General features: G+C 42.8%; 1 protein-coding gene across 5 annotated transcripts in view; it reads right to left on the reverse strand.

Moving 5' to 3' along the window:
- The window catches only part of SFMBT1 (Scm like with four mbt domains 1), an 86,191-nt gene that overhangs the window by 19,957 nt on the left and 43,101 nt on the right, over positions 1–23,133 (reverse strand). For all 5 annotated transcript variants that reach the window (XM_027891601.1, XM_027891603.1, XM_027891600.1 and 2 more), the window contains 8 exons: positions 17,882–18,049; positions 11,569–11,663; positions 6,725–6,965; positions 6,192–6,280; positions 5,066–5,312; positions 3,447–3,547; positions 2,445–2,546; positions 1,383–1,533 (listed from right to left, as the gene is read on the reverse strand). In XM_027891601.1, coding sequence (XP_027747402.1) covers positions 1,383–1,533; positions 2,445–2,546; positions 3,447–3,547; positions 5,066–5,312; positions 6,192–6,280; positions 6,725–6,965; positions 11,569–11,663; positions 17,882–17,909 — 1,054 coding nt within the window. In that variant the 5' untranslated portion in view covers positions 17,910–18,049. The remainder of the gene's footprint in view (positions 1–1,382; positions 1,534–2,444; positions 2,547–3,446; positions 3,548–5,065; positions 5,313–6,191; positions 6,281–6,724; positions 6,966–11,568; positions 11,664–17,881; positions 18,050–23,133) is intronic.

The raw sequence follows: 23,133 nt of genomic DNA on the forward strand, positions 1-23,133 counted from the left end.
AACCCAGTCTAAGAATATAGTATTAACATGACAAACTAAACACACAAAGTTCAACCGTGCCATCTCTACACATATTTTAAATATGTGGGATGGTGACTCAACCACTGCCTTGGGCAGCCTGTTCCAATCTGTGATAACCCTTTCTGTGAAGAAGTTTTCCCCAATATCCAACTCAAAGCTCCCCTGACACAACTTGAGGCCATTTCTTCTCATCCTACCACTTGTTACCTGGGAAAAGAGACCGACCCCCAGCTGGCTACAACATCATCTTATAGGTCATTGTAGAGAGCAAGAAGGTCCCTCCTGAGCCTCCTTTTCTCCAGGCTGAGCCCTCTCAGCCACTCCTTGCAGGACTTGTGCTCCAGACCCTTCCCCAGCTCTGTTCCCTTTTCTGACACACTCCAGCACCTCAATGTCTTTCTTGTAGTGAGGCCCAAAACTGAATACAGGATTTGAGGTGTGGCCTCATCAGTCCAACCTAAATTATTCTTTGACTTCTACCCCCTCAGAGAGGGCTGAACCACAGAAGGGTCTATTTATTTTTCTCACTTTTATCAGTGCCAGAAGGGCTCTTGAGACCTCACACGATTCAGAACACCCACCATGTGCAAGGGGACTACGAGAACAGGAACTTAAAATCTTTGTCAGCTCCAGTCACATGCCCACAAAGTGAGATTTCATTCACATGCAAAATTCCAGGTAATGCTGGTAAAGCAAAGCCACTTTTTGTATTTTTAACTACCTGAAAGGCAGGAGACAAACATCCTATGCTCTTTGCTCCTCTGATGTAAGGAGCAACTAAACCAAAACATTCTGAATGCTGAGATGGTGAATCAGAGAACTGAATCCCTGGTTTTACAACACAATTGACATTTCCACTTCGAGAAAATGAATAAATATTTCAGCAGCTGAGGAACACTCCCCTATTCCCTTATGTCCTGAAGCAATGCTTCAGCAATCTGCTACAGTGCCTGATAGGTCCTTGATAAAAAAATAGTTCGTTAACTTCTAAGTGATAAGATATCCTCAGAATACTATAAAACATTGGATAACAATGTTCCATTCTGACCAGAAGCAAAAACCCAATGCAAAGACCATAGGCTCCTGATATCATGCTAATTAAGGCTGAAATCAACATTTCTCTCAGCCCTGCAACACACACACCATTTGTTCCAGTGTTCAGGTTTTTATGCACGACCAGCATTCCCCAGCCTCTCTCATCCTCCCAAATCCAGGCTCATACCCAGGAAACTTCAGTTCCACAGAATTCGATCCTTCTTGTTCTTTTCTTGTGCAGAAGTGCTGTCCTAAACAGAGCAGTGGGGACTGGGGACCTGCTCCCTTGGGAGAGGGCTGGGCACCACAGGGCTGCCCTGACATACCTGGGGGGGGACTGAGGTTCAGGCCGTTCTTCAGACTCCACTGCACGGGGAAAATCCCAGAACTGTTGACATGGCAGATGTAAGACTGGCTGGTGGGACGGTCTGCTCTCAGGTCATCAATTTCTATCATGAAGTATTTGTCATTGAACACCTGTAGTCAGGCAAAAGAGAACCATGGGGTCTGGTGAGCAGCAGCTTCTCATCTACTGCTCCCTCTCGCTCATTTTGTTAACTTTAGTAAAACAGCAACACTGTATGATAGAAACCCTTTATCCCGAAATACTGTGAGGATTAAAAAAAATAAAGGGGAATCTATGGGATTTATCAACCAGTGGATTCCTCTGCATTATCCAGAAAGTTAACAAATATAAATGATAAAAGTTAAGGTATAAGCACTTGAAAAATTAGGTGATCAGGTACTACATGAAATTTTCTCATGAAAAACACAGAAGAATTAGTGTTTGTGGTCTTCCCACTATTCTATAACAACAAACCGCTTATTTCAACAAGGCTGTGTCCTGGGATGGACTGTCACAAGTAAACCCACTCCACTGCTGAAGTAAATAGAAGCAGGGCAAGCAAATACCAAGAAAAGCAAAACCTGATTATGTTGGGAGAGTTTTCATTTCAACTTTTAAATCCGGTCACCTAAATGTCATGTGTACATAGTGATGACAAAATGTCATATGCACATAGCAATGACACAACTTCTGCACAAAAAAACCCCACCACCAAAAATCTCTCTTCAACTGGATACTCAGATGATAAGAGATGATTACATCAATTTTAACAATTTGGGTTTGACAGTTCTAGTAATTTGATCTTTTAAACTTGTATCTTTATGGAACTTTTCCCCTCTACTCAAATGCAATGGCTTCACCATCAGCATTAAAGATGCTTTCTCAGGGCAGCCAGTCCCCTGAGGGAGACATACAAAATACTTCATTTGGAAACTAGCTCAAGATTTTAAGACAATCAGTTCATGAGAATTCCCTGAGCATTTAAGAACAGAAGTTGCAGTAGAACTGAATCTTCGTAGGACTCGTTTAAGACCGGGGGTACCTTAAGAACTGTAGCAGGAGAGATTACAAAAGGAGCCATTGGATCCACGGCTTCCAACTTCATGCCTTCAGAGAATGAATGCACTCCAATCACAGGTTTATCCTGAAAAATGAGGTGTCAGGGGGATTACCTGCCTTTCTCCATCAAAAGAGAGATGCACCTTACATAAATCAGCTGACGAGGATGACTTAAGTTTTTATTGGCTCATTCTAAGAGATCAACCTGTTGAAATAACAGCAACTTCCCCCGGTGAAAAGGCCAACAATGCCCTGTGAGACTGACAGTCTTCAGTGAGTTCTAGGAGACTGAGTTCCTGCCATTTCCTCCTCTGACATTCTCCACACAGAAACCAGATTTGACAATACATGGTGGTCTGGTAAGTCAATAGAAATGTCCTGGGGTTTGTTCCCCTAACTTTTAGCACTCCTCTAACCACTCATGAGCTACATTAAATAAAAACTACACAGCCTCAGTTTTCAGTCTAACAAAAACCTGCAGAGCAGGACTCCTGCTCCAGAATTATGTATCTCCTACTCTGTTTATGAGCCAACACATTCAAGAGCAACAGCACCTCCTGTTCTGCTTATGTGTCCAAACAAAGCTGAGAAAAATGAACTAAGAATGTGCAGAACTAAGTTGACATTCCTACTTCTCAAAAAATGTTAAGATTTCTTTTTTTTAATTATTATAAACGATTAGAGAGACTTTTGTACTCCAGCAATCTGTAGTGTCCTCCAGAAGGACACTAATCTGCAAGACCAAAGTGGGCAAACAACTGGAGATGCCATTATAAAGAACTGTGATGGGTGCACTAACTTACCAAGAATTGATAACAGTATGATTATTTTTTATTATACTTACATCTTTAAACTAGAAGAAGAAAGGAAATAAATTTTTAAAACCAGCAAAACAAGGAAAGGGTTTTAAGTAAGTGACTGACTTCCCTGAATCATTTCTTAGGAATATAACATTTTTATGGTACCATCCACAGCATTAAACTACCTTAAAAAGATCTGTAGGGACGGACGACTCCTCCTCCTCCTCCTCTTTCACCTTCTTCAGGATCTCTTGCCAATCTGCCTCACTCCTCAAGGACCTAATGGCTAGAGGAAAAAGAGAGGGAAAAAATGAATAAAGTCTCTCTCCTTCCTCTTTTCCTTCAGAACTCAGAGCAATAAAGCCAAAAGTTTGATCTGTGCTTCTCTAACTGCTAAATTCTTATCTGTTCAGAATCTGAGCAAGTGCCTTTTTTCTCAAAAATGTACTCTTTTCTTCAACATTTGCCTTTTTATGGAAAGGGACTGAACAAGCAACACTGCATCACCCATACCCTGCCCAGCCTGCTTTTTCTGAGAGAACAGGGATCCCAGCAACACTAAGGAAAACTTGTGGAGAAACATCTGACCAGAAAACAAATCCCCAGCTGGATAACGCTGACTGCTTTTACGCTTAAGCAAGCAGAAAGTTCACGAAGTGTTCCACGAGCCTGTTCCAGCTGTAAAAGTTACTCCTTTAGCATCTGCAAATGCAGACCATGCACCTCTGACAGAGGAGAAACTACTCGCAGCAGTGCCATCATGCACAAAAGATCCCTGGGAGTGTGTCAAAGCTCTTACACAGACACAAAAAGGAAACAAATCCAGGAGCTAACTAATGTTTTTAAAAGACACCAATCACTTCAATAGTGCTGTGGAATCCACCCATCTGGTGTTTGGCAGTGATTTGGCATCTCCCTGTTCACAATCCTGATTTCAGCAGAGATTGGTCAAGCCCTACTAAAAGCAGATGCTCAGTCATTTCAACAGAATTGGCTTGGTTTCCTCAGCAGGATTTCTTCTTGCTGTGAGGGGAAAACATAAAAAAAACCCAAACAAACAAACCCACAAAAAAACAACTGTTCTAAACAACTTGAACTTTTTCAACTAACAGCACTGGGTGTGCCAGAACCTTAGATGTACACCTGCAGAAAGGCTTTAGGGTAATGCTCAACATTTTCCATCTTTATCCCAAGGTTTCCCTTCATCAGGAAACACGTTACATCACTGCTCAGCTTGCAAGCCAACCATGTGTGTTTCTGCCAATTTATAACCCAGTCCTTTGAGGACCTGCCCTGGCATGGAAAATACAGCCACAAAATGTCCCACCATCTGCCTCAGTTTCCACACACTCATTCCTTTTTTTTTAAGGGACATTTTCATATCTTTAAACAGCGTCTAAATTAATCCAGTGGACTTGAGGGTCACAACTGCAAAAGCTCCTGTTGAGCAGTACTTCAAAACCATATGACTTTCTCACCCCCCAGGAATACAAACCTAATCAAAATAACACTGAAGGCAATCCCTTCCTCAGTTCCATCCCTTCTACAGACAGGTGGAAAGTTCTGACAGGCAAAAGCCATTTAGCAACTTCCGAATGAGTGGGTGAAAAGTCTTATAGAACAAATTTTTTTTTTCATTTACATTTTATTAGGTACAATACTTGTCAAATCTCAGAGTGATTATGTGACCACCATGGGCACCCAGAGGGCAGATTCAGAGCACTAAGGCAGCAGCAGTGCTCTCCACCCTCTGATCATCAAATAAAATATGCTAATATATAAAAAAATAGAAGTTTTGAAGTACCTAAAGGTGGTTGCAGGCTATATCCATGCTGGGCTGCCCAACCCACTTGGTGAAGGAAGGGGTCCAAGTAGAACAGCCACTGGTCAAATTTGTCAGAATCCTCCAGCCCTTCATATCTCAACTTCAGTCTCCCCCCAACATTTTCGACCACGGTGACTATCCAGGCTTCCAGGGAATCCCGGATGTTCTGCAGTTCCAGTCGGGAGCCTGGTGCAATGAGATCCAATGGATTTTTCCCTCTGTGAAGCTACAAAAAGAATACAATTATTCTGTACAACAGAACAAAATGAAGCCCAGACTTCCACCTCTTTACACATTTTTTTTTTTCATAAATAAAGTATGAATATAGAAGTAAAGAAATACAAATCCCTTACTAAAGTGAGACAGAAATGAGAATGTTCAGAATCACTGCTGTTTGCATCAGAGCTTCCTCACTGCCTGTGGATGCACTCACACATTTCACTTACATCCTCACTATCATTTTCAGAGGCATTATCACTTAGATATTCAAGGTTTGAAGGAAACATGAATAACCTCCTTGTAAAACTGAGTCATCCAGCATACAAAGATGACTAGACAGAAACACAGCAAGACAGGAATGTTAGCTGTAATGAAGATGTCAGTGGCATTTTCAAGAAACCATTACGTTCTGCACTTTACAACCATGAGGTGCAAATATTGTTTAAAGTGCAGAGGAGGGGATGAAATTTGATTCTTCACTAGCAAAGATGCAATATTTAAGTAAAACAATAACCTGCCCGTTAGTAAAAAACCCAAACAAAACAAAACAATCTGAAGTGAAAGGAGTCAATTGAGAAAGGGGACAACATGGAGGAGCAGAATTGGAGGAAGACTGAAACCTAAGGGAGCTGAAGAAGATCTTTCTTTTGATAGGATTAAGGAAGAGCTCAAACCTGCAGCAACACATATGGTTCAGGACAACACTATCAAAAATAAATAGTCTAAACAGGAAACATTAGAGAGTGGAACGCTACAGTCAGCAGCATATTACAGTGCTGCCTAAACTTAAACAGGGAATTCAACTGACAATCCAAATAGTGGTTCCCCTAATGAAGAAGGGGAAGGCCAAGACAAAACCCCAGATGCAGCACATTGCAGGACTCACCCCCTCGAGCAGGTTGGCAGGAGCACTGCACGCTCCCTTCAGCACCCGCTGAAGGAACTCCTCCTGGTCAGGTATCTTGTCCTTGATACCTAAGTGAGAAATGAAGAAAAAAAGACTGTGATTCTTCCTTTCAGAAAAAGATTATTCAGATACAAGATGTTACCACACCCTTGTGCTGCCTAATTCAGAAGAATCTGCCGTGCACCACTAACATCTTAAAAAAAGAAACAACAACAGCATTTTTAAAGGAAATTGCAAAGCAATAGATTTTGGTGGGTGATAATTAAGATAATCACAAGCCTCTGTAAGAATTAGTTCTGAAAGTTCTGAAATTAATCTAACTCCTCTCTGGTGAAGGAGCAATCTCCCGATGTAAGCCATGGGATGTCAGGAAAACATGGCAGATAATCTCAGCTTGTCCCCACAGCAACACCACCCGCACACACCACAGCCCTGCAGGCTGCCTGCCAGGCTGACACAGGACAACAGCACATTTGGTATGTACCCCCCCCTTCTGCACATAGAGCTGATACCTTCAGGCACTTTGAGAATCTTCTGGTTCTGCTCACACCAGCCGATGGGGTGCAGATCAGCCGTCATGATGTCGCACCAGAAGTCAGCCTTGCGGTCCTCCCCGTACCCATCGTAGCGCAGCAGGAGCAGCTGCCCACAGGTAGTGATGATGGTGGCTACCCAGTAGGTGTTCTGGTCAGACTTGACGGCGACTTCCAGCTTCATTCCAGGGGCAAAACCATTCTGCAAACTTGTATCCACCTGAAGAGGAAGATCATCACAGGTGAGCACCTTCCAGAAACTTTGCTGAACACCAGGGGGAACAGTTTAGAAATGTTCATTAGCAAAAAACCTCAAGCCAAACACATGAAATCTTCTTTGTATTACAGAGTATCTTTTCAACCCTAAATCAATACCTTGCCATTCACCTTCCTGCCCCGAACAACACCTCCCTCATCACTGAAAGCCTTTCCCGCTCACAGCTGGGCTGTCAAGCTCAGCAAAACTAAAGGCCCAACTCAGGATCATGACTTTCACTTGTTATGTTAAACTGTGTCTTTCAAGGTCGTTGGACAAAGAGCCTGTTTAAAGTACCTACACACGTTTTAAGTAACCATATCACCATCTCTTCCACCAAGCTCCTCTAAGAACTCACAAACTGCAGAGTAAGGATTTTGAATGTCTCTGTCCAAGAACCTAAATAATTCTGTAGGTAGCACTGCTCCATAAATTGCATGGAACATAATCAGTGTGTGTTCTTGAGTTAACTCATGCTTTGACACAGTAAAGTACCAAATGCTGTGAGTGCTCTGTGTGTACATGGGTGTGCTGTGTGCAGGTGAGGAATCTGACTGCAGACATCAGTCCTGATGCTGAAATGTGAACTTAAAAAGAGAAGGCAAAACATCAGGTTCTCACATCCCTGCATTCTCTTAGCTCAAATGATCCTGAAAGAGTAGAAAGAGTCTCTTCTGCTCTCACTGTAGTATGTTTGATCTTAGCTTAATTCCAGGGCCTCAGTCCTAATTAAAACTCTGACATATCAATCCTCTCTTCTCAACTGACTGTAACTGATCTTTCTTAAGTGGTCCCAAGTTCCATTTCCTCTTTGAATCAACTGCAAGAAAGGATGCAGATGGAGCAGACACTTTCTGGGGTATTTATTCCCAGTTCTGCACTGACAGTTCAGTAACTGCCATAGCTATTACAGTCTCATCAGCCAGCACATACTGGTTTGCTAAAAATAAAACTAAGAGAACTACATCAGAAAGAAAAGCATATGCCTCTGTTAACTGTTCACATCCTTCACGTTGATACCCTTCACTTAGAGAAGTCTCTTCTTGAAAACATAATCAGCAGGTTCCAATACCTGCAGGCATCTTGAAGTGGTGTTATGGAGGGTGACTTTTTAAAAAGACACTTGTCTTGCTGAAGACACATTCCCAAAGACTTCGTATTCTGGTTCCCCTGGGAAAAGCCATGAGCTCGACACGGAGTCTGAGGAATCGGGCAATCTGTGCAGTTCTCTCTACCCGACCTTTCAGCAAAGCCTCCCGGCAGAGAGAGCTGCAATCAGCGATCCCAGAGCAGCAGCAGCAGCAGCGGGAGCTTTCCCTGCAGCCAGGTGTGTTTTCCTAAGGCCGGCAGGTTCGTTCCCGGGGGACAGAGCGCACACCGAGCAGCTGTTCGCGCCCTCTCCTGGACACCGCGGAGCACTTCAAAGCACAACGCTTGGTTTCTCCAGGCGGGCTACGGGAGCAGGGCAGGTTGGGAACCTCCAGAGGGTTTTCTTTGGAGCAGTGGGGCTGAGAGGGCAGGCTGAGATGGCCAGGAGCCGTCAGGGACCGCACTGCCCGGGCAGCTCCCACCACTCCATCCCAGAAGGTCCCATCCCCCCATCTGTGCCACGGCACAGGTCAGACCTGGGGGTCCAGCTCAGCTCAGGAGAGAGTGACAAAGAATAAAGTACTAAGAGCATGCAAGAACACACAAATGTGTTGAGACAACACTGAACACCAGGTTATTTTTAATAAATGTTTACACGTGTATAGAAGTAGCAGGGAGGAATTAAAAAAAGCATTCAACAATTCTAGACTAAGTGTAGATTTAGGGGGGATGACAACATTGGCATCCAGTGCAGCTCTAGGTTTTTTCTAAGTTCTTTTTTCTGCTACATTGTAGGTAAAACAGTCACTTTGATCTCAATATTGTTCAATTTTTAAAATGCTAACAAATTAAACATTAGAACATGCTTAATTTGAGAAGTAGCTTACATTTTCCTATGTACCTTGCTTATAGCAAGGCAAAACTCTGAGAATTAATATAAGCAAAATATAAAAGGTCTTCTCTCTCATCTAGCTTTGCTAACACTGGCTATGTAACAATAGATTACATGTTCTTAATCTGAACATGTACTGTCCTACAACCCAGGTTAGGTATTTCTCACTTGCTACTCATAATGGAAGGTCACACTTTTACTGCTTCAGTATTTAAAAACAATCAAACAAAAACCTTAAGCTTCCATCTAAAATGTATTTATATTAATTAATTAATTTGTTATACACGTTCATTTGCTCTTGTGCCAAGACTATTCTTCAGCTTAGATTTTTCCCCTCTGCTTTTGTGAGAGTACAAAAGTAGTTCCTTCTTAGCTCTCCTGACAGCAGATCATAAAATATGTCATTTTCTAAGTCAAGCAACTCACACCACAGATTTCAACTGGAGGGCCCCCAGTCACTGGCACAGACACATCAGTGCCTGTATGCTCTCCACTGGAAATCACTCCCCTAATGTATCCTGGAATCACACTAACCTTTCCTTAGGGCTTCGTCACACAGACAGGCAGGCTGTCACTCTCCACTGGGAGGCAGTGAGACTCTCCTCCTCTACCTTTTCCAATGCCTTTCTTTCTAATGGACAGCAGGAACCCCGAGCATGTGACCCTGCACTCCTGCATTTCTATTAACAGCCAGATCCAGGTGATGTGATGCTGATGTAAATATGTTCCTCTCTCTGACTGTCAATTCAGCGTCAGCCTTGACTCCTCAAAATTTTACGCCAAGCTTATTACAGAGAACATCAGCACTGGTCTCTGGACACATTCTAAGGAACTCTGCTAACAAATGCCTGATAGTTCTGTTTCTGAACATGCAGGAAACTATTTCCATACTCACTGATGACCCCTTGCAGCAGTCCTGGCCCCCCAAGCCCCCAGGGCAGAGGGACAGGGCTGGGCTTTGCCCACACCTGCTCACTAAACCACTCTCCACCACGATGTTACCTGCACCAGCAGAACTGCGCTGTGCTCCTCACATGGAGGGATTAACAACAATTAAAAATGGGGATTTTTTTAAAGCTCTTTGTATTTTCACCAAGCATGGCCACAGCCAGCACACCTGTGACTCGACACAGCTGGGTTGGCGCAGGGCTTGTGCCTCTTGCTAATTTACAAAATGCAGCTACAGTGTTGATTCAGTTGGCCACCACTGTAAGCTGGCATTACAATTAGCTGCATCATGTCCAAGCTATGACAGCAGGCTTGCCTAACAGAGCTCCTGTAAGGTAAACCACACCAGGGGACAGACCACTCCTCACACTGCTGCCAAATGCCCTTGCTCTGGTTCCATTCTGGCCCTCAGCGTGGGCTGCACGGACACCCCCCCCGAGCAAGCTCTCTTGTACAGTCTCAGTACACTAAGGAAGAATAAAGCAAGCAGAGGCCCCTTCCCATCAGAAATGAGATACCTGAATGTTTATTTTGAAAAAAAAAAAAAACAAACAAACCACAACAAAAAGCTTACAATTACATCCCAGTCTATGGAAGAGCTTCTGTAAAGTCTGTGCTTACTCTGCATCTTCACTACTAACACAACTGCCATATTTTAACAGATTCTTTAACGTTTTGCACTTCTTAAGGTCACCTTTGGATTCTTGTGATCCTTCATGAACAGACCTCAGTCCACTTTGCTCCTGATTTAAGTTTCCAATACAGAAAGTCATGATACTGGATCCAAAGCCTGAGCACTATGGGATGCTTTCCAAGCGATGTGTCACACACATCACTGACATGGTAAAACACCTATAGGCAGTCTTTGAAAGACTATTAAACAGTAACTTTAGTAAAGGGCTGGATAAGGATACTGACTGGCAGTCTGGAAGGTGTTCTAATTGTTGGAAGAGAACCAACAGGTTTGGACACCAGCTCTATACAGCTCACCGTCACTGATGACCCAGTACCAGCAGGCAGATTTGGCATTCAGATCTCACCCAATGGGACAGGGCACTCCAGGATTTTACCAACAAACATTTGATTAAAGATGTCCAAGGGCAAAGACAAGGGCTTATCAAGACTTCATCCTATCCATTAAGCTTTTGATCAACAATTATCCTAATCAGTTTTCCAACTACTACAGCCAAGCACTTAGCAGAGCTATTATTTTCTCCTTGACATCCACCATTAAAGACCTCTTTGAGAGCACATTTGAATTCTGCTGTTCAAGAACTTTCAGCAATCAGCTTCTCTACAGCAAGTCCTCCATAGTAGTTGTCCAGTAGCACCAAGAGAAGAAAGAGACTGACTATTCTGAGCTTCTTGAGAAAAACTGAGCTTATCCTCTGGTGCAGAAAAGACCAGGAGCTCCTGAACTTTCAGCACTTGTGGATGGGGTTACCCTGTACTACATATAGAGAGGAAGATGAGAAACAATAATAAAAAGGTTGAATTCCTCATTTCTCTTTACTCTAAGAATGTGATTCTAGTTAGTCTTCCAGATTTGCGAGCATCAGCACATTCAAAGAAACCCAAAACCTCCAGTGCATCTAAAAACCAACGCAGGACACGGTAAGCAAACACACACTCCCTTACATGTTTGAAGGATCCATGGGGGGCTGCAGTTGCTCCTGTGTCTTCTAGATACTCATCCCAATTGAATTCCATTTCATCCACACTGGAACCAGCATCTGAAAGAGAAGCCAAACACCTCTAATTTAGTAACCTGTTGGCTTAAGTTTTAGGCTGCTACAAAGCACAGCAACCCCTGCTTCAATTCCAAAGGGCTGAGTACACAAGTATGCGTCAGTTATACATTTCAACACACACACAACACCATCTGGCCTTTCTTTGTATGTCAACAGCACTCCTGAGTTGGACCTGCTCTGAAAAACAGTGAAATCCTGGGTTTTGGTTAAGCACAAATTGCTTACAGTTTGTGAGAGGAGAACACGGGCAGAAGAGCTCTGTGTTTGTATCAACAAATATAAGAGAGTCAAAACTTTGGGCACGTTGGACGCTTAGTGTATTTAATTAAAAACCATCCAGGAAACAGTAATACCAACAGTAAGAGATTTGAAAAAGAAATAGTAAAAAAAAAAAATTTGAAATATCAGTGTCCTCTTTTCTAAGTTAGGTAGTGTGCATTAGATGTTATAAAACATCAAAAGCAGAGAGAGGGATTGAGGGTAATTCTAAAGAAAACAGCTTGAGACATAACTGAGATCAAGACCACTCAGATTAGTAATTTTAAAAAGCCCAGCTCATAAGGTGTAACAGCTTATTTAGAGCAAGAAAATCTCATTTCAGGATGCATTTAAACCACGAATGTGCTAAAACCACTCAAACCACAGTTCAAACCTCACTCAGGCTGTTAGGGAAGCAAACACATGGAGTGAGCCACACTACAAATTAGTCAGATTTCCTACTATTATTGTCAAGCCTGTGCCCCAGCCTTCCCTTCAGTTCCTGGCTCACCTCCTCGCTCCCTTTCTATTCTCATTTTTTTGCAACGTGTAACCCACTCTGTTGAGAAGATGCCAAAGCAGCAGAAGTTGGATTTCAGGTCCCCTATTTTTGTCCAGCATGCAGCCACACCACATTTTTCCTGCAGGCACACAGTGGAATGAGGGTCCCACCTCATGCAATCAGCACTTTTAACCTCAACACACAAACTACAGCTTCGGGTTCAGCAGCAGAACGGGATGGCAGTGACGCGACACCAAAGCAGAGCTTTCATCTTCACTTTCAGACTGATTCCACCATCTGCACCGTAGCTGTCTTTATGAATGAACAAGGGAGCTTTTCCCCTCTCAGGATCAGGAAACCTGATACCTTGTTTATACTTGAAAACAGAGAAATCTCTGTGTATCACAAGCCCGAGGAGAGCTCAGCAGAGGTTACAGGACACCAACACTTCCTACATTGAGTCTTCCTTAGGACAGGTAGTAACTTCTTTCCAGGAGTAGTAGCTTGAGTAGGAAACATTACATATTAAAAAAAAAAAAAAGGATGAAGTACTGCTACACGCCCTTATCAGACCCCTGGACAAGTTGACAGCCGGCTAAGTATGCTCCAGCACAGTTCCTACTCTGCCAATAGAAAGGGGCAAATATTTGCCCAAAAGTCTGAGATATGTTAAAAACTAAAAAAAACCAAACCACCCTAAGTCTTGAGTGTAAGTAGGTTCAATTCATCTTCAGACTGATGATTAAGCTCATCTTTGACTTTTCATTGTAACTCTAGGAGTCATCATTTCCCAAAACTCAGAAATGTATATTCAGTTAGCTGTTGCTGGCTGATGACAGTATCTGTCTTAAAGGAGGCTCTTATCTCTCCCAAACAACTTCTGTTGTTTTGAACCAACCACAGCTGGTTAACACTGGCCTTTCAAAGCCTCGGAGCTCAAAAGATTCAGAGTCTGAATATGACCGTCACTTTTAAAGGATAATTTTTAACTTACTGAAGAAATGACCTGGAAAAATAAATAAGGAGTTTTATTTAGAAAAATTTTGAAGGAGTAAAGAGGCTAATGCACAGATCACAGCTGTTTGCAAATTAGGGTGAAGCTGATCAAAGCTTTGGCTGCAAGTCATTCTAAGGAAAATACAAGTTCATTGCAAAATGTTGTTTAAACAGATTAAGATTTCTTAACTCATTTAAAGAGAAGTTTACTTTAATATGACCATAAAAATGTTTAAGTTCACAGCTCCAGAACCGAAGTGGGAACAATCAGCTCGGACGCAACATATGTGGGTCAGTCAAGACCTGGAGCAAATTCTGTCTAATTTTTCTCCTGACCAGAGAAGGTCGGCTCACCTCTTCCCACCAAAAACCACCCGGCTGCTCAAGAGCAACAACAGCCCCGCTGTCCTCCAGCCCCAAAAAGCACTGCCTGCACCCTCCAACGCATTCCCGTTTTAGGGAAACAAAGCAACGGGTCTGCTCTGTGCTTTGGGAGCAGTTTGAAATCCAGCGGCTCCATCTGGGAATCCCAGACGGACCTCGAGGCTTTCCCGAGCCTCGCAGCACCGCCCGTTCTCATCAGATAACTGGCGGAGGGGCAGTTAAGCTCCTTAAATGAGGCACAGGTCACTTCACACACTGAAAGGGTCAATTAGTAACTTCTGTTGCCACTTAATTGCTACAAGGAGCTCCAAGGAAAGCCAGTTCGCCCGCTGCTCCAGCGACCCTTTGCCTTTTAACTACGGCTGAAACCATTCCCAACTGGATCAGCTGCCGCAGGTCCTTTGTCATTCCACTCATCCACAGTTTCTGCAGCTTGTCCATATCCAAACGAGCTCTTTCCTTCCAGGTGAGAAGGGCTCGGAATGCTCTGTACTGTACAGTGCCCAAATCTCATCAGCACACCCAAAAGCTCACTTGAAACACATTTTTCACAGGAAAAACAAACAAAAAAAAAACCCCAACTAAACCAAACCAACCAGAAAGTATCACAAAGCCCTGTACAGCACTCATGGCAAACTTCATACTCTTCCTGCTTTATTGGAGGGAGTTTCCCTGAATCAGAGGGATTTTTTTGAAACTTTTTAAAAAGCACACACAGCTTTTGCTGTTCATTCATTCATTCATGAAAGTACAACTCAGCTTGTGTTTGCACCTTACTAAGGTTTTACAATTAAATGAGACAAGGTGAGGGCTGTGCTTAGCTATAATTTTAACCCAACTATCTGCAGCTTTCACACACAGCCCTGCCACAGCATTCCAGGTGATTTAGCACAGCACTTACAGGAGCAGGGTGGAACAGGAAAAGCTCATTGAATAAAGCTCCAAACAAAAATGCTGTAGGAGGATTCATAGGGAGAGCAGTAAATTAGCTTTTTAATTGTGATGTGTGGAAGGATCTCATAAACCATGAAAAATCTCAGACATCAAGTCTCTCTTTTTCAACATCTGAGTGGAGGAACACCCCAAGAGTGCAGTGAAGGACCATCTCTCTGGTAAGGCTTTCAGAGTCACAACCTTCCTGGTTTTATTGGCAGGACAAGCAGCAGCAGAGCAGACCCTGCTTAAATCCAGCCTTTGATCTAGTCCACTGGTACTTTTGGCAAGACCCTCTTGCACAGGTCCATCCTCCCAGGTTAGCAGATCCCAGGATACACAGTGGAGCAGTTTAAGGAAGCCACATTCCTGAGGGGCCACATGTCCCTATCAAACATCCCGATCAGTCTGAGTTCAAGCTACTCCATAAAACCAAGAAAATATCAATGAAAATCAACAGAACATCAGAAATTTTTGCTACTGGGAGAAATCTTGCACATGAATAGGACAGATGACACGAAGTAAAACCATATCTAATGCATTTGACTCTAAAGCACAGTTTATTAATCTAATGCTGCATGGATGTGCATATTTATTCTCTTTCTCCCCATATCCTTAATTGCTGCCAGTCCTAAACGAATTCAGCTTTCTCCTATGTGGAGACATATTTTTCTCTATTAGACAGGATGACTGAGCAGCACATTAGCTCAGTGGCACAGCACAGCTTTGGCAAAGGCAGCAGAAGAAACCAGATGCAATTCCCATCTCTCTGGCCTTGTCATACAACTGGTTTTTGTCAGTAAAGCTTCCAAATGAAGCTGACATTTTCCCCAGCAAAATCTGAGCAGTGTCCTACAGAGGTTCTGTGGAGAATTCTCATCCACTTTGCAAGTGGGAAAATTCCCTGTAAGAATATCAGCAGTTTCCTAGGTGGGTATAACACTTCCCATTTGTCACCGTTTTTGCTAGCATTATTGGGAACACTAACTCTTACTTTCCGAACCTTGTCATGAATTACATCCTGCTGCTCTCTGATACATCCAGGAAGAGAAAGAATATGGAATTGTACCATTTGGACACAAGAATGTAAGGAAACACTAAGGAAGCTAGTCCTTAAAAATACCTGAAATGGAAACAGTCTATACCAGGCTGTTTTGATCTTTGGATTTGAGTTAAATTCTCACTGCAAATAACTTTCATGCATCTTTAATGTGATACAGTTGAAGGCTGTCACATTGGACATTTAAGTACATCACACTGAAGTCTGCAAGACCTTCAATTAAGGCTAACCTAAAGGTTTCTCACCCTGAAATGTAGACGTATTTCAATCTGATTTTAATAACAGTTAATCTTTTTCATCTATACCAGCTGCAAGGCCATGAATAAATAAAGACAGGTTGGAATTTCAGCAGCTGAGAAAGACTGTGACAAGAATGAAAGTTGTCTTTTCCCCTCTTAGTGTGGGAGAGCATCACAACCAACAACCCTGACCACTGTCTGGGTTCTTGGGAGGCACAGAGCCTGTAAAACCAGAAAGACAGAGGGGAATCTCCAAAAACTGATACAAATTATCAAGTGGAAAAAACCTACATAGGTCAAAGAATAGGAAGGGAAGGTTGCAGTAGTAGTTTGGACTGGTCTAAGTCAAAAGCACTTCAGAGAAACAGTATTTGAGGACACAGCAAAACCAATGTGCTTATGCTTTAACAGGCATCATTTTCTGTGGACTCTCTCTGAATGCAGCAAGTAAAGCTCTTGTCAGTTATTGTTTGCTTTTCACAGCCTCCTGTACTCAAACCTGGCACAAAAGGATGCTCAGGAAAATAGCTGGTGAGTAATTTCAAGCCAATATCAAACCCTTCCTAGCTATTCCAAAAGCACAGAGAGAGGACTCTGTGTCCTCTGATATTTTTCAAGGAAGATGGAAAAATGACAATACAGGCTTTAGCACCAAGGGATGTGCTACCAGGCTGTGAACACACCACTGCTGACCACTTCAACATCTCCTTACTGTTCCTGTCCCTTATGCTCTGGCAGAAGTCAGCAATTTCCTCCAGCTGAGGAAAAAGGCAGAAAGGTGACTGAAGACATTCTATATCCTTGTCCATTATGTCTTTTCCTGCTTATTTGAGGATATAACATCGACAACAAATAAAAATCATAAAGCAGAAGACAGCATTCTCCTAAAAGCACTACAGATTAAACCTACATTTAACATTTCTTCACTAACACCAAAAGCAATTACATTTCCAAGAAGTAAAGGTACAAAAAACTACCAATAGTGAATTTTCCTATGACAAGAGCAGCTTCCTGGACAAGTACCAAAGGAACTAATACCCAGATGAAGTCCTGATCCAGTTGTTTACACTGGTAACCACAAACTGAAATTTGCTTTACATTAACTGTACCAACACCATAGGTAGGGACCTCCTCATGGATAAGGGACAAACCACGGCAAACAGGACAGAAGAAATGGATGGTCTCTACCCCCATGAGAGGGTACAATCCCAGAACTGTTTCAGAAAGCTGTTAGTATTCCCAGCCATCCCAGACTGGTGTTTCAAGGTGAACCAAAACCTGAGCTAATTTATCATAATATACCACTTTGCAGCAGGTTACGGATTGATATCACAAGCCTATCAAAGTGGACACACCAAGGCACTTCAGAAAAACAGGACAGATTACAATGGCAGCAAACAACTTCAGTTACCTGACTTTTTAAAACAGCAGCACAACCTTGCCAAAAATTTAAGAACATGATGAATACAAGGACAGACAAGATAATATTAACCACTTTGACAGACAAATGCCTTAAAATAGTAGTGTTAAAACCACTTTTCATAAGCCCATCATCTCATGGTGGTACCACAAAGAGGAGAGTCGCAGCTTCTCAAAAACACAATTACTAAGGTGGGTGAGACTTTGTTCTTTAAGCCAATGACACATCTTGCTTTGAAGTAAAGTAATAACAAGCTAACCCCAAATCATTGCAATTTGCATTTCTCCCTGTGGACAGTGCACACCATCACACACATGCACGTTGGACATTCGCTGTGCTCGGCTCTCTTCCATCTTGCTTGCCAAGTTTTTCAGGATAGTTGGCCAGGGAGCTCAGCTGGACTATTACCTGCATCATACTGCTGTTCTCCATTCATCTCCACAGCAGCCTGGGGGTTGTTTCGAGCAGCCAGAAGCAGGGGAGCCCAAGGCTGTCACTGTGTGGTGGTCATGAGTTGCCTCCCGCCTTCGATCCTACTGGGAGCCAGGGCATTCAAGAAGGAATCCTGGAAAACACCTGAAAAGAACAACTGGTAAGAAAATCTTTATGTGATTTTTAACTGTTTTTAAGATAGAATCATAGCATGATTTGGGCTGGAAGGGACCTTAAAGCTCATCTCATTCCAACCCCCTGCCATGGGCAGGGACACCTTCCACTGTCCCAGGTCGCTCAGAGCCCCATCCAGCCTGGCCTTGGACATTTCCAGGGATGGGGCAGCCTCTGGGCAACTTGTGCCAGTGCCTCACCATCCTCAGAGTAAAGAGTTTCTTCCTCATATCCAATTTTCAAACCTACTCCTATGAGCCATTAAATAATTATTTCATTATGAAGGGAAGAAACCAAGGAAGGACAGGTCTAAAGTGAGCCCAAGTTCAGTGCACTGGCAGTGAGTTCACTGCAAGTTTTCTTTCCTCACAAAATTCTCCATTGAAGCAAAGCTGTTTAGTAAATAAAAGCCTAGATTACATGTTTATTTAATAACAACACACTTTGAGCGACAACTTTATATAAATCAATGAGATGAGGTTGAAGTGGCCCTAAACCCAAGATTATTGGCTTAAAAATTCTTGTTTAAAAAAATAATTTTAAATACCCTTTGCATTCTTGTTGACCCTGGTTTTTTGTTTTAAGCAAGGTACCAGAAATAATGTAGAGGACAAAAAAATCAGCTTTTAAAAAACATAGGTGGCACTTCTGAGATAAACACATTTTTAATAACAATGGTTTAAAAAAAGAAAGTCCTACCCATTTGAAAAGCCTTTGAGTTTTGTACAGCTATAGTGTCTATGGAAACCACTTGATAATGCTTAGAGGTGGCTTCATTGACACAAAAATAAACCAACAAACTCAAACAGAATTAAACATCCTACAGCAGTGCTCAGTCCTGTACAAAGTTCTCAAGTACAACCAGAACTACTACAGACAGACTGAGTTTCCACTATTTCCACCTTTTATAAAGTAATGCTGGAAGATGATGTCACTGGCAACCTGCACGATGCTTGGCACACAGGGAAGAACCAACAAAATACTTTATAATCTGATAACCATTAATCAAAATATTTCTTGCTACATCGTAGGTCTATCAGCTGTCACAGGGCTAAGCCAAAACAAAGGCAGTGCTGTGAAAAATGCCAAGCAAGGCACGTAGTCCAACAAGTCTGGGGATATGCCACTGGTTTCTAACAGCGAAGCCCTGGCAAAGTACCCTCAGAATTAATTGCAATTAAGCTATTTTCAGTTCGTGGGATTCAACTCTCAATTACCAGCTCTAACTAAAGCAGGTGATGTAACTATCTGTTTCTTGCAACATGAAAATATTTCAGACACCTCCCCCTCCCACCCTCCCAAAAAATAAAAATCACACAACCATACCCCAAACACCAAAGAGGCTGTTGATTTAAGAAGATGCCAAATACTGGCAGCTCCTGTTGAAGTTGATTGATATTCTGCCCAAGTCAAGTTGGGTAGTAATTCGGGATTCCATAAGCAGCCCTGGTGTTTTATGTACACAAAATTGAGAGTACTTGCAATTAGCACCCGCCAGGGCTGTGCCTACAGTCTGGCACCCCAAAGATTGTCTTTTGATAGATCTCAAGGGAAGGGGAGCACAAGTGCTGCTGGAACAGAGCTGATTTGGAAATACTTTGGACTCTTCAGTCTCACTTCTGCATTTCAAATCTCCTTTCAGCACATGAAATATTCAGATGTTAGCAACTGGAGGCAGCATTAAAAACAGTTACAGTTCATTAAAGCCAGATGGCTCACTTGAATATGAAAAGAAATCAAACATAAGTTGGATGTTGAATTAAAGTAAATCAGCTGGTGTCTGAGGCTTAATATTATTTTAAAACAAAGGCACAGGAGACAACAGGGACAGGAGACACCCCTAAGGACCTGGGAAGAAGCTACAGAAAGGATCAGGTTTCAGTGAATTCCTTCATGCCAAGGCATCAGTAAAATCTACTTCAGCCCCCTGTGTCTACTACAGAGAGCTTCCCTCTGTCCAAGCAGGCAGGAAACCTGTTGCAGGTTGCCAGGGCATAGAAGGGGTTCCTCAGCACCTGAAACCTGCAGCTCTGCTTCTGAACACTGAGATAAATCTACTGCTAAAGCAACAAGGAAGGTAAAGGTCCTCTTTTTGGACCATACCCTGGCAGAGGGAGGAGAGGGCCTAAATGTCTTCCTGGTCCCTATGCCCATTCACACATACACCTGTGCTTTTTCACTTCAAGGAAATACTAATTATGTGTATAATTAGACCCCCTATGAGGGGAGACAGCCCATGCACTTCATGCAAAGACTTTTTGTAACAGATCTTTTATTGGAGGATTCACAGCTATGACACAGGCAGAGCCCTGTTCAGCAACTCTTCTAATTAGGTCCAGTGTTTGCAGTGGAGATTCTTCTTGTCATTTCAAAGAAATCTATTCAGGACAAAAGCATCCCTCTACTCCAAACTCCCGTCTGGGAAAAAAAAAAAATCAGGAAGAACAATGGGAAGTACAAAGCTGGTCCAGATGAGCACCCAGCAGTAGCAGCAGCAACGCTTTCCCAGCACACACTTACTCAGTGACCCCTTCAGTGAATGTTCCCATTCCTCTTCCTTAGGCACAAGCTCATCATAAAAGCTCTTCTGTGGCTCAGATCTAAAACTCTTATGACAAAAACAGCCGAGAGACTTTTCCTTCCCAGAGAAGGGACTGTACCAACACTCCATGCCAGAGGGCCACATCCTGCTGCTGCACTGACTGAGCCTCCAAACCACAGGGCAGAGATCTCCCCCAGCTTTATTCCTGATCCTGCCACATGTAACCTCAGCTACAGCCTGCTGCCAGTCCCAGGTGCTCACGTGCCCTCTGCTTGTATAAGTGCTGCAGAAATCAGCGATTTCCACAGCCCTCAAAAGACATCTTCAAGCTTATTTTTTGACCTTTTTCCTAACCTAACACCACTGCAGTCAGTCACCAATACAGGCCTCAGCTGCCCCTTTTGCTACAAGCAGGTGAGATCGTGGCTCCAGGGCAGAAGGGGGATGTTCAAGATTTGTCTGTGACTGGGCACTTGCAGGCCACACACCTTATCAATGCAGAGGCAGACCTAAGGTAGCTGAAATGCAGTTGCACAGGTCCTTTCCCCGAGGAGAAAAGCCAGGTGCAGAACATCAGCCCTTTGGATAACACATCTGCACCCTCCCAGAGGACAAAGAGACTCCACCCAGCCTGACTGAGACTCTGCCAACTTGTCACTGATAGAAGAAAGTAAAAAAATGGAAAGGACCTTCTAGGATGACAACTTAAATGAAGTGTTCTAAATATCAGTAGAGTTTAGTAAAAAAATTAAATTCTATAGCACAACCAGAACTTGATGCAATAAACTACTCAGGTAGGAGCCAACTTAATTTTAGGTTCAACTTACAAGTTCATACTTGATTCCTCATAAATGCTTTTGTGAAATCCGTTCCAGGTATACTGGTGAATTTTGTATCACAGCAGTTGGGAGTACCTTTACTTAGTGTTTTCAGCACAAAACAGGTAAGATACAGTGCAAATTTCTCAATTAGAACCAAAATCAACTGAAGAAAATTAACTTTCAAGCTATTCAGTGAGAGTTTCATTCACTCTTCCGTAGCAATTCACTTGCAGTACAGAAATAGCCAAACCTCCACAGTTAGAATCAGTACATTTCTTTAAACAGCCACATCTTTCTGGGGGAAAATGTTTGATGCTTCTATAACAAAGCAATAAAAATACTACCAATTTCATTAGTCACAGCTGCTGAAGGAATAACCCCATCCAATGTGGAGAACAGAAACCTTTGGCTGACTTGCAGCCGGTCTGTAAGAAGGAGTTTATTTGCTTGTTTCTGTAAGGACTTACCAAAGATAAACAAATAATTGAATGACCTTTAATTGTATGTAGGACCACCCCCATTTTCCTTAGGCTGTCTTGATGGCAAACTGGGCGCCCCAAAACAAACACAAAACTTTCCTATATTAAAAAAATAAATAAGAGGGGCAACCGTGCTCCCACATTTTTGCAGCTGCGAATCCAACCGTAATCCAACCTACTCTGAGTTTATCACATTCTGCTCTTGCCCCTCTAACCCGTCTTACAGTCAAATCAGACACTTTTGTGCTCTTGTAGGAGGCCACAGCACACTGGCCTGGTGCCCAGCCCTTCTCCAGCTGCAGACTTTGCCTACGTGGTGTCTCAGGGCCACAGCAGCAACCAACAACCAACCATCCCACATGAGGAACCTTTATTTCATCACGAGTGGTCAACACTTCTGAAGTTTCAGCCCCTCTAATCTCTGTCTGCCAAGTCTCCTGTTGTCACTTTACTTGGGCTTTGTCCTTGCAAGGGCAGAAATCGTGTCAGCCTTAACGCTTGGCTCCTGCTCCTTGCACAGGAAGCTTTCTTGAAGACACGGCACAGGATTCCTGCAGTCCCTGTCATCTTTCTGCCTGCCAAGAGCATGCTTGAGTTTTCTTATCTGAACACCTTCTGTATGGCCTCTGAGAGCAAAACCCATTGAACATGAAGATTATATATGTATATAAATGCAAATGGGAACTATTATCACCAGAGTTGGATGAATTATTAAAACTTAGGCTATTTCTCTCACACCTGCACTGCAATCTCTGCTCACAGACCAGTACTCCTAACAGTTCCACCCTTCCAATTCCCTGCTGCTCCCATTAAATCTATTTTAGCAGAAGAGAAGTCCCATTGCAAGAGCAACTCTGAGACTCCTCATGAGAACTGCATTTAAAGAACACACCTTCTGTTCTTACACTTCCAAAGAAATTATCATAAAATGTAAAAGGAGCAAAGAATCTGCCATGGAGTATCCAGAACAATACCAACACCAGCAAGGCTTACAGAAAGTTGTGTGGCTCTGGGGCACATTTCACTCCTTGTGAATGAAAGTAACTACAGGACTGCAAACACCTCTGCTGAGGATGTTAAACCATTGATGCACCACTGCAGTCAATGCAATAATACAGATATTATTTTTATTACAAGGCTTTGATTAAAAACAAGAAGCCTATATTTATGACAGTTTCCCTGGATTTACCCAATGTCCACAAGCAAGGTGGG

This window comes from Empidonax traillii, unplaced genomic scaffold, assembly GCF_003031625.1.
Source record: "Empidonax traillii isolate 1590-97213 ecotype Southwest subspecies unplaced genomic scaffold, ASM303162v1 scaffold323:size719838, whole genome shotgun sequence".
Taxonomy (NCBI): domain Eukaryota; kingdom Metazoa; phylum Chordata; class Aves; order Passeriformes; family Tyrannidae; genus Empidonax; species Empidonax traillii.